The 12,713-nt window shown below is 30.5% G+C and overlaps 1 protein-coding gene across 2 annotated transcripts in view; it reads right to left on the bottom strand.

Annotated features, from left to right (window-relative positions):
* Window positions 1–863: 863 nt before the first annotated feature.
* Window positions 864–12,713, bottom strand: part of LOC145660516 (uncharacterized) — a 302,611-nt gene continuing 290,761 nt past the window's right edge. The window contains exons 10-11 of one of the 2 annotated variants that reach the window (XM_081725683.1): window positions 11,094–12,197; window positions 864–3,671 (exon numbers count right to left, since the gene is read on the bottom strand). In XM_081725683.1, the coding sequence (XP_081581809.1) occupies window positions 3,548–3,671; window positions 11,094–12,197 (1,228 nt within the window). In that variant the 3' untranslated portion in view covers window positions 864–3,547. Of the gene's footprint in view, window positions 3,672–8,317; window positions 12,198–12,713 lie in introns of those variants that run through there. The other variant, XM_081725682.1, reaches the window with a different exon arrangement.

The following is a 12,713-nucleotide window of genomic DNA, read 5'->3' as shown; positions in this document are numbered from 1 at the left end:
CGGTCATTTTCGATCATTTTTATACGTCATCCCCTCCGACTTACTCCCACAATACGGTTGGGACCAGAGGAGTCTTACTCTACAATACTGTTTTCCATACTGTAAGTATTATTTATATCGAGTTTAATTTAAAATTGCTCCAAGCATTCCAAAGTGCTGCTCCTACAGACATACACATACATTTTCAAACATATAAAGGGTTTATTTTATTTAGATATATTTCTGGGCATTATCGGTAGTTAAGGCCTTAAGCCTTTCACGTATGAAGGATGACGTCCCTCGGTGGGCACACTCTTTGGGGAAGGGAGAAGCGGCCTGATACCTGTGTGTTAGGTTCCATTCCTGTATTTGCCTAGTGTGATTGAGTAAAACCCAGGAGAAAGCTCACTTAGAATGACTAGCCTGAAAAACCAGTTACACCTTATCGACTGAGTGTCACTACTGGAAATCGAACCCGGGATCGCTCATGTTCCTTTTAAAAACCGAAGACGGAAGGTATAGTTTAACATAAAAAACGTCTGCATCTTTGTTGATGGTTAGAAGCCAGGTCACGCGCATAGAAACACTTGACTATTTCACAGTACTCCCAAGAGTTAGTATTACTTCCTAATATGACATTACTGTTAAACAAGACCTAATAATACGATAGCTTTATTCTATTAAATACTTAAAGCTTGACATGTTTTTGTATTCCTATTGTTCTAAGGTTGGCTTTTTTAAAATTTTAGTCTACAGGGCAAATCCAAACGTGAAAGCCATATTAAGAATAAAACATTTCATGAACTTATTTAATTTTTGCTGTATTAATTAAATACACCATAAATTACCGAATATGTTTCCCAAATAATACAAGTTTCTACCCCTAATATTATTTATTTCTCCTTACTAAATACATGTGTTTATATATTTACATTAAAAACATTCATTCTTCTTTTACAATATTTACTTTCTGTTTACATTACGTAACGTATAAAAAACTTATCTTTATGTATTATGTATAAATTGTGATTGTACTGCAATTCAAAATTTTAGTTTGTTTTAGTTTGAATATTATTTATATATACACAATTTATTCGAAGAAAAAAACAGTCCAAACTAATTAGGTTTTCCTGAGTGATCACTTTTTTTATTTCAACAACAATTCTCAATAACTGAAATTCTTATAATTAATGACTATCAATACGAAAACTAAATAATTTCGAATTTCGAATATCAATAAGTTCGAATTAAGCACAGTATAATTCATATTCAAAATAATGATTTCTCTACGTTGAGATATAGAAGGTTTAATTCTACCTTCAAAATTAGATGAAGTAGAAGATATACAGGTACATTTACAATTAGACAATAGTTCTTCAATATAGAATGATCATTCACAAAAGATAATTCCTTTAATAAGACCAAAAATTGAAAAGATAGTGTAATTCAACACAGTACATGACGTTATAGTTATATATTAATCTACTGACCCACGAACAAAATTCCTGTTATAGTTGTCGGCTCTTTTTACAAATATGATGACGTGTATCACCAAATATCTCATGTAAAACAATAAATATAATACTTTAACACTGTATCACAAAATAATGTTATATAATATTTAAGTAAACAAGATAAGTTTACTCTATGAAACGACCCTTCTATATTAAATGACATTTTTGATTTTAATATATTGATATGCATCCTTAATTTACACAAGAATGTCGGAAAAATAAAGAAAAAATTACTTTCACGGGAATAAAGAAAAAAATATATATATTTCTTTATTATTCGGTTGCAACTGAACATGTAAACTAGTGAAGATTACGGTAAGATTTATTTCTTTACAAAAAAAAAATACTGAATATGTTTCTACTAATACCGTACAAATATGGAAATACTTATGTATACATATCAAATTATGATTTTATAAATAACGATTTTGAAATCTGTAGTTTGATGTCCCACTATTTCCCCCTATAGGCTAAAAAGAGACAAGTGGTAAGTTATTATTAGGTAACATTCGGTAATAAAATCACTCATGTTGAGCATTACAGTTAAGATATTTATTCAGTAACAAGATTTTATAGAAAATGCTGACTCTGGGTAGAAAACTCCAAGATCAAAATCCAGAGATATGAGTTAACTTAAAATTTAAAGTATTTTTAAAGGCATGATATCTAACGTATACTACTATGAAAATCTTGAAAAATGAAATATTTTGTCATTCAATTTATGAAAACTCGTATAGGTACCGGTAACAAATTTCCGAGATCTGGAGGTGAAAAATATAGTGTCTTGTATTTTAATTCCAACTAATGATTGTCTTATGCTTATACATTTATAGGCAGGATACAAAATATCATATATCATCAAAGAAGTAAATCAGCAGAAGTAACAAATTCCTTTTAGTGGATTTTTTTCTAATTATTTATAAGTTCTGGTAGTTTCATGTATTTATACTAAATCATACTGAAAATATGGAAAAAGCATTACCATTAAAATAGATGTTAATTAAGATAGTTTGGATCAATATTAAACATTCAGAAAGTTTAAATAGTTACAAATAACGTTCAAATAAAAGTTGTAGCTAGATATTACAGGCGCTAGGAGATACAGTTAAAAAAACTGAATTTTAATACTCGTGCAAATCCATGTCGCCATTTATTCCATTTTAGAAAAACAAAATAATTCTAAGGATGTATTAAGTTAAAATTATTATATGTTTTAGTTGTACTTCACTTGTTAGTCTTATTTACTCACCGGAATATCTTCATGAAATAAACAAAATAAAGATAAATCTTACACATTTTTAATGGTGGTGAATACAGATAATTTATTATGTACCTTGCAGTTATTTTTTCTTTCTTCGATATTTAACAGTTTTGTTGAAAACTTACCCGAAATTGAATATGATCTTGACTGTTTAAAATTATTATTATTATTATTATTATTATTATTATTATTATTATTATTATTATTATTATTATTATTATTATTATTATTATTATTATTAACTGAAAGTGCGTAACAATGTGTGATTCTTAACATGAATACAAATCAAAGATCTACCTCTGATGGAAAAGTCAGTCTTCTAATTATTGTTTTGATTTAAAAAATAACATTTTTGAAGATGATAAAAACGTACCCAGGTTCTTACAGCAAGTTTTAATTTCATTTAAAAATATAGCAACAAACTGTATTCAGAAACTTAAACTAATACGCTTGATTGTCATGAGAGATTTAATCGAGAACTGTCAACTTTTGTATCTATTTCAATTCATATAAAAAATTATTAATATTAGAATGGATTTTAATATAATTTATAACAGTATTTACAAAGAGAGCTGTACAAAAACACTTATAAATAAATATTTGATATGCTGTTTCTACAGAGATTTTGTTAAAATTCAATTTGCAATTTGTTTAGATAACAAAGTCTACTATTATTTTGTATTTTGTTTTTTGAATACCATGAACACTGATTTTTTTTCTTAAAAGAATAATTTTGTGGTGTTTACTATAATAAAACCTATATTACTTAAGTGAAGAACACTGGTCACTGCTTTTAAAAATCTTGATGATCGGTGTGATCTCCTTCAATTGTCATCGGCACACTGCTGGCAGTACTCACACTTGTTGGAAGACTTTCATTTGATGGGTGTTTTGGTACAGACAGCTGGCTGGATCCTCTGAAAAACAGACATACACATTACACAAAGTTGGAACAAAAATACCGAAACAGGCATTAAGAAATATTAAAAATTAGAAATCAGTTAAAACTATCACAAAGCACAAATAGTGAAAAACTTCGCTATTCAAGGTGAGAATCGAACTTATGAAAATATTATACTAAACTGTTGTAATATCGAAAGCTAGTTTAAAGTTATCACAAATTACCAGAAAAGAAACTATTTTGAAATGAGCTTTCGCTGATTCATCATTAGATGTGGAACGTCCGTTACAGCGATATTTTTGCTCTTCTAATTTTATAGTTGTATTTATTTTGAGTTTAATTTTTGAGTGCACTTTCAACACGAAGACAAACTATATTGTGGGCTTTTTCGCAAAGAGGGTGGGTAAACTCATCGGACAGGGTGGGTAAACAGTTATCATAGAAATTAGAAGTGAGAGTGTGTCAGATGTAGCGAAATGAATTTAGGAATCAATGACTTAATAGACACTACATGAATACAGAAACGAACAAAAATTAAAGGTTGAAAGAGCACGTACAACTTAAGGTTAAAAATGAAATAAAAGTATAAAATTAGACCGAGAGCAAAAACTAGAGATGTAACTGACGTTCCTCAGTTACCGCTCTTTAATATTTCTTCTTACTTCTCCCTTCTTGTCCTCTTCATTTATCTGGTGAAATATCAGCAAAAGTATCTACAACATAGTTTTTTTTTCCTTCGTGGTTTGTGATAGCTTTAAACTAACTTTTGTTACAAGAAATATTTAATGCAATATTCGTATAAATTAGATTCTTAACTTTGATAATTCAGTTACAATTAAAAGCTTCTACATGGTCATATGGAAAGCTATATAATATATTTAATTTTATTTACACTTTCCTTCCTCTCTTAGAAATACTTTAAACAAAATATTATTATTAATCAAAATAAGAACTAACTTCACACTTATATCTAGGAAATTCTACAGCATGCATAGAGAATTTAATTTTAGGTAATTCGCATGCAATAATACTCTTCTGTTGCATCGAAAAACTAAATTTAAAATATTTTGAAAACTGAAAAATATATTACATATATTTACAAATATTTACACTTCTATGGTTTAAATTTTTTTTTTTCTGAGTTACTTCAGTTATGTCTAAAGTACCGTGGCATAGATATGTAGAAGGCATATTATTATCATCACCAAATAGATATTAGTGATTATTAACTTTAATTAGTCCCTCCTTATTTAAGTTAATGTAATGGGAAGACGTAAGTTGAAGTTGGAAAATGTAATTTATTTCATCAAGTTCAAAAATATCAAAAAGTCAGTTTTGGGAGTACGTAGTTTGCAGTAAATATACGTATAACCTGCAATTTAAAACAATCTTGTAGTTACTGAGTACTCTGTATTGTGTACGCTCAGGAATCGTACTCGTACTGATATGAATCATCATCGTAATATTATACTCGTACAGATATGAGAAAAAAAATATATTAAATTTATTTAGCCAAATTTAAGTTCGAAGACCGGGTAGAACGGCAACTCAGCGATGAAGTGCTCATTTTGGTGCATAGAGTTCGTGGTTTGATTCCAGTGCATGGAGTTTGTGGCGTCATTCTTATTTTCGTCCTTCATATCCTTAACTAATCCATCATGTGCTTGCTTGTATCGTTTTGCAAACATACAAGTTATAATCGAAGAACTAAATATTTTACTTTCCTTTCAGTTAAGCTCGATATACTAATTCAGCCGAAATTACGTATAGTAGACGTAAACTCACTTTTTTTTTTCCTGCATTGAAGGTAGTTCATGTATTTGTATCTATGAAGCAACGTTGTCACGATTAAAGCAAAGGAATGGCTTATACAAGGAGCAAAATTTCATGTCACTTTTTCTTTTTAAATTCTGAGGAGTTATTTACCTACATCTGTCTTTCAAATCCTACAAGAATCATTTTCGATATACTTTCCAAAATAATTTAGGTTAAAAGTTGGTTTAAAAATGATCTGGATAAATGAACTTCCAACAGGTTTCTCATTTACCCAAAGAATTTTTTAAACCTCTTTTGAACTAAATTCTTTCCCAGAGTACCTTGCATGATTTGAAAGACTTTTGTGCTTAAATAAATACCTCCATAGTTGAAAATATTTAATTAGTCTGTAAACTAAATAAAATAATACAATCTTTGAAAGTAATAACCATACCAAATATTCAAATAGGAAAAAAAAAAAAAAAAAAAATTCTTACGTTGAGTCAATCCAAAGGGATCTAATTTCTAAACCATACTAGAATCAAGAAATCTGTGCAAAAGTAAGATCTAACTTAGCTACATAGGTTCGAAATCAGTGTCGATTTATTTCTTCTAATCTATTGACTATTCAATTCATGCATGACCTACAAAATACTAGTGCACGCAAATAAGAAAAAATGAAATATGATCATACCTGTTGCAAACTTGTGCTGTCTTCTGTGTCTTGGTGTTTGTGCAAAAGAAATATCGAAAAGCTCACAAAAATCACGTCTGGAATATTTCAAGCTTTCCACGTGTCCCCAGCGGTGCGGGTGCGACAACAGAGATAAAGTAAGATTCATATAAGCATGCAATTTTTTTTCAACTTCCACTCGACCTAATTCTTGTACACGTTTCGTTCTCACACCACCTTTCAAATTACCTGCATATGTGCAAGTTGACATACATAACGTAGTTTTTTCTCTTTTAATATATAATGTATTAATGAATTCACGGAATAAATGATGTGCAGGGGATTGACAAAGCTAAAATTCAAGAAAATTTAATGAATAACAAAACTGGTATTCAAAAAAATAAGATCGATACTATTATGCAACTCATCTATTTTTCGTTAAGCAGTTGAGTGAAAATATTCTTGTTAGTTTAAGAATGGTCAAGGAAGAGTCAGATGACCAAGGACATGAAAACAATTAAAAAAAAAAAAGTAAAATCAAGTGCAGTATTGTTAGAATTGAAATATGTCAGAATGAGAAACCAGAAGAAATATCTCGACATGAAGAGTAATGCATGCAAAATTTTGAGTAACAGTTAAATTCCTTTGTTCTGTCAAAATGTTGGTTTTAATAAGAAATTCGTCTTCTAAATACTGTTAAAAAACATTTTAGTCAACATTCGGAGTAAATTCAAGATCAAAGAAGAGTAGGAGACAAAAAGCTCATAGTTGTAGAAGAGAAAATATTTTCAAATTTTAGATACCCAGATTAGTAAAAAATAAATAAATAAATAAAATAAAATAAAATAAAACAAAAAAAAGTCAGGCTTTATATTATCTAAACACACTTATTTGCTCGCCAGATTTGTTCACGTTTGGGAGCTTTATATTTCAATTATTATTTTAACTGAATGCCAGATTAGTGAATTTCTTGACTAAAAAAAAGTTATAGAACAAATGAAGTTTTATTAGCGAAGCTAATGACTTTTAAAAAAGTTACATAAAACTTTTAAAAGCCTACAAAATCGAATAACGGAACTAACTTTTGATCATAACACGAAAAGAAACATTTTTCTGTCTATAACTAACTAACTAACTCTATGGCCTATGGAACCCGGAGGTTCAATGCCGCGTTCACAAAAGCTCTCCACTGACTTCTATCCTTAGCTAACTGCATCCAGTTTCTACTTTATATTCCAATCTCTGCGAGATCCATCTTAATATTGTCCTCCTATCTGCGCCTAGGTCTTCCTAATGGCCGTTTTCCGATTGGTCTTCCAGTCAAGACTTTGAAAGCGTTTCTACTTTCTTCCATTCTAGCTACATGACCCGCCCACCTAAGCCTCCTAGACTTGACGACCCTAACAATGTTGGGTGGACCATATAAATTATGTACGTCTCTTAAATAATTTTTCCATTAAAATACTTCCTACAGTTTTCTATCACAATATATGCACTTTTCTCAACTTAACCTATGAAGTTGGTTCTTCTGTAGGAACTTTCTATCACATTCTGTACCGAGTTCGCAGAACGAAAATGTATCAAGTAGTATTTACGTAGGGTTGCTTTCTATATAATCAACTGTGTACAATCACGTTAAATTTAATTGCACTTTCATTTCTGGAAGCCTGCATTCAAAAATACGTATAAATATTAACAATTTCATGAAAGTAATACGAAAAGAAGCTGTAGAAACCATTGTCTGATATCAGAATATCGGAAAATTTTCCGCAAGAGAAAGTACTGATGGTCTTCATTAGAATTTGAATGTGAAATTCACACAAAAATACTTTGCGTATGGCTATTACAAAATAATTTTACACAGCAAAATTATGTTTGCACCTTGCTGAGAATATTCTACGTATTGGAGTTGCCCAAAATTATGTAAATAGACCGAAAAAAAAAAAATAACATGAACGGAAATATTGCTTGATGCTAAATTAGAAAACATACAAACTATAATGTTGATAGTACTGAATGAGATATGGTCGCGTAGTAGAGGTCTAAAATTATATACAATTACACATCTTTTCATGACGGGTTTCATAACCAACGGAAAGTGCATGCATAAGAGATGTGTTGGTGGCCCTAGAAGCTACGTGCTTAAACATTCTGTGATATTCACTGCGACAGCTAGATGTTAAGTGTAGTAGTGGTATATCATGCAGTATGACTAAAAACACAAAATACATAAATTATTTTTATAAAATATGTAATTCAGTTGACATTCAGGACAATGACATATTTTGATACATGATGAAAGGAAAATTTGCCTTTTAATATACAAAATGCAAAAAACATACATGTGGAAATACAAGTGCTAATTCGTGTATCTTATTTGGCATTGATGGAAATTATAAGAAGAGAAATGTCGAGTCATAACTGTTCTAGCTAAAATATGTATCGAAGTCCAAGTGTATATTTATCCAATAAACTTCATTTAAATTTTATCTAAATAAATACTACCATAACTTAATAGTAAGTTCAAATTTACAACTTAAGGAAGTTACTGAGACAAAAAAATTTCAACTCTGATCACTGAAGTCAATGCTTAACAGTAACTGATCCGGTTACAAACAGGTTTAACAAAAAATTACCTTCATTACAGAACAGAATTATTTATGAAGCACCCGTCCTCTTCCTCCTTTTCTGTTTCTTTAAGCTTCGTTACGTTTATTAGTCTACATATTTCATTCATGAAAGGCTCTATTTACATTGTCTCCTTATTTTCCACCAATATCATTACAAGATACTGCACAAAACATGCCTGCTAAGCAGTTCGAAAGCATCACAGTTCGAAAAGTTAAAAATAAAATAGTTCTCAACAAAAATGTATTGCATATATATATATGGCACAACACTGTCCCTCACAAATTTTAAATCTTACACCAGAGAATTATCCAACTGAAGAAACAAAGTTTGCCCTCATACAAAAAATCCATAAAATTATGTTATTTTTTTATTCAGTATTATTTGATATTTTATCTATTACGAGGGAGAGCAAGAGTTCTTTTTCATTTCTTTTAAAACATAATATAAACATTCTGTGACAGAAATTTAATAAAACAACAAAAGAAAAATATATGTGTATTTTGGTTTTATCTTTCTGTGTAATATTTTATGGAATACGTAAAAATACGTATAAAATAAGCACAAAATAATTATTCGAAGTTTCTTTTTAATTAACACCAAAATATAAATTTTATATTTTCAGTTCAGTAGTTCAGTCAACTATCAAATTTATTTAATTATTATTATTTCTTTTTCACATTTAGTTATTCCAGTTCTACAAGTACAGTTTCGCTTAAATTTCGGGTATTTACATTTCTTATACAATATAAAAAGTCAAGAGACAAAAATATTACTTCAAGGCACATGTGTGTAATTGTTAAAAATTATTTCTTCAGGGATTTGTTGTAGTTGATATGATTTTTTTTTTTAAATACAAAAGATAACTTTGGCGTTACAATGCTAAGAACTCTCGTTGATTCAATCAATTGTATCAAAATGTTACCTTGCTGACGAAAATACGGATTTGCATTCATCAAATACACATACAAAGCCTTAGTTTTATGTACTGTGTACAAAATAGGAACAATCTTTTTAAGTACAACATTTTTTTGGAGGCAATACTGCATCACTAATGCTCGTTAGTGAGGAACATTTAATGTGGTGTGCACTTTATGTTTAAGTGAAGATTTATGTACAGTGAAGCACGTGTAGCAAAGCAAAGAAAAGAAAAAAATAATACGCCATCGGTTCATACAATTGTCATAATATAGGAATTACCCTATTTAGTTTTCAGCAGAATGCCTAATAACAAAAATACTTGATTTCCTAAATTTGTTCGTAAGGCCTTTAGATTCCCTTATTTTAAAATTAAACAGTGAATAATTATACTACAATCAGCAGCATTACTAAATTTTTCCTCTAAAATCAACTTTCCCTAATTACTTCTGTATATCTTGTGTACATAGACGAAAATAACGATTTCCATGATTATCAGAAAATACATATGATTAATAAGGAAAATAACTATTTGTATTCTCTTTTCATAGTAAAAGATTTCATTGTTGTTTACGTGAAGAAAGTTTTTTATTTCTTAACTAAAATGAACCGTAGTATTTAAAAAAAAATACTAAATTTTCATTATGCTGTTGCATTTAGTTATGTTTATCTTCAATATAAAAAATTGAATTCTAGTGTGGAGTACGGAAAGTAACCTGACAATTAAGGAAAACTTTCGCCAAATGCTCCAAACCAACACCCAACCAAACTTTCTTAAAAGCTTTCAATTCTTTTGACCTTAAATTATTTCGCCTTTCAAAAGTACCCATTAAGAATATTTAAATATAATAATAGATGTACGTCCTCTGTGCCCATTTGGAAGTCTGTATGTATAGGAATCCGAGACAAGTGAACAAACTTAACTTACTTTCAATAATAGTGAAAGTAGATACTGTTCACTTGGAAGTGGAACTTCTTGACGGGCGTACTCTATGATATGTAATATTAAATACTTAACGTCTTTTACAAGATATGAATGAACTTTTGTAACACACTACAGCTTATTAAGATTACAATTTATACTATGATTTCACTACGAAGCTCTTTTCTTTAAGCAAACTACGGCCTTTTTAAATTCACAGTAAATAGAATAAATATATGAGCGTCGGTATAACTTGTATGGACTCGTACATCTACGTGAATATATATTTATTGTAGTATACAAAGATTAGTTCTGTTAATTCTTTACTAAGAAGAAACAGAACTTTTATGAATCGCGAATATAGTGCTAATTACACAGTTGTTTCCTTTAAACAAAATATTATCAACTGAATGTAAGTAGGCATTCTGTTTAATTGACGTATTATGGCTTGAAGATTGTGCTCGACATCATTTAAGCTACTACTATGTATAACACAAGGTTTTGTTATTTCATTAGGATGTTTCTTATTTTCTTCTACATACCTTTTCTTAAAAGTTAGCATATTTTTAATCGAAGCTTTGATTGACATCTTCTTTTTAGATCCCTTTTCTTTACGTTTCTCTTCTTTAGTTATTAAGTCCGTTTGACTCTCACTCCAAAACGTTTTGGCAATGTAAGTTAGATGATGATCTTTACCAGATGATCTGCTCACATTTTGAGCAGAGTGTGCACTGCTTAAAGGACGGATGGATGTATTATGATACAGTGATGGTGATGGTGCGTGTTGGACGGCCATATTATGTATACTTTTGTGATTGTCTTCGATTTGTCGAGGACTGCCTAACTTGGGAGACGGTTCACAAAGACTTGGTTCACTGCAGGCAAGGTCTTCATTCTCATCTAAAGTCGAGACATGCTTTTGTATATCATGCATGCTCTTAGATGCCGGGAAATGATGCTTGCTGTGAGACGATTTCAAAGTGTCTTTGTCACCCATAGGTGATATGCTTCCACTGTGTCTACTGGATGGCATATCATCATGTTCTTCGGAACTAGAATTTAGGTCAGAATCACTCAGAGTGCGTTCCATACTATGAGACCTTCGTTTCGATTGATGAACGTTTTGGCGGGAAAACCTGTTTTTTCGATATGACGAAGGACTTTGTTCTTTGCAACTAGGCAGACGATGATTGGAAGAAGAACGCGATGTCGTAGTTCCACCGTAACAACAGCTGCACGTTTCTTTACTGTCTGCCATTGTCCATTCGGATTTTGATCTTGTTTTCAGTTTTGATCGACACAAACCAACACAAGTTACATCAGGGCTCGAGCATCGACCATGCTGACAATTGCACATTTGATTTTGACCTGAAACGGAGCCCGAGCGGCAAGGTACATGCGATGATGATGATGAAGCTTTATTGGAAGGAGTGGCTGTCCCGCTATTTCCTGTGTGATTATTCTGATTGTCTCGTGATCGTGTTTGACGGAAAACTTTCCCTCGGCAGCATTGAGACTCATCAGTTCCTCCAGCACTTCCACTACTCTCGCTGACACTCATGCTGTATCTCAAAGGGTCGTCTTTACTAAAATTCATATTCGAACGGTAAGAAGGGCACGGGGATCTTCTACCGGACTTCTGAGACCTGTAGGGAAAAAACGTTATATAAGTAACACAGAATTAGAAAAATAATGTACTACAAAATAGGAAAATTATTAAGAATATAATCTTATTAAGAATATACAGAGTTTGAAAAAAAAAATTACATTTGGAAGGTGATTTTATTTACGAACGAAAATAAGTGGAAACTATATATAAATTGTGAAGTGGATACTATTAATGTCCTCTGGAGTTACTAGTATTTTTGTTATGTAATCCTGAAACTTATTTTTTCACCTTTCGGGAGACTTGTGTAACTAAGAAATGAACTCGACCAATCACCTCGCAACTGTTGCATTTTGAAATACTCTGTACGTAACCATTAAACAAGAATATAAAACACAAATATAATCACAAAAATCCAGATAGTATTAACTCTACAAACTTCTATTTATATTGCACGGTTTTGGTACAGTTCAATTAATTTCCAAATTTCACTTTACAAGCAACAGACAGTACATATTGATATCTATGAATTTTTCCACTAATGAAACAATAATAA

Source organism: Thermobia domestica, chromosome 9 (genome assembly GCF_964235325.1).
Source record: "Thermobia domestica chromosome 9, izTheDome1.hap1.1, whole genome shotgun sequence".
Lineage (NCBI taxonomy): Eukaryota > Metazoa > Arthropoda > Insecta > Zygentoma > Lepismatidae > Thermobia > Thermobia domestica.
Note: the sequence above shows the minus strand (reverse complement) of the source record. Positions and strands in the feature narration are given on the sequence as shown.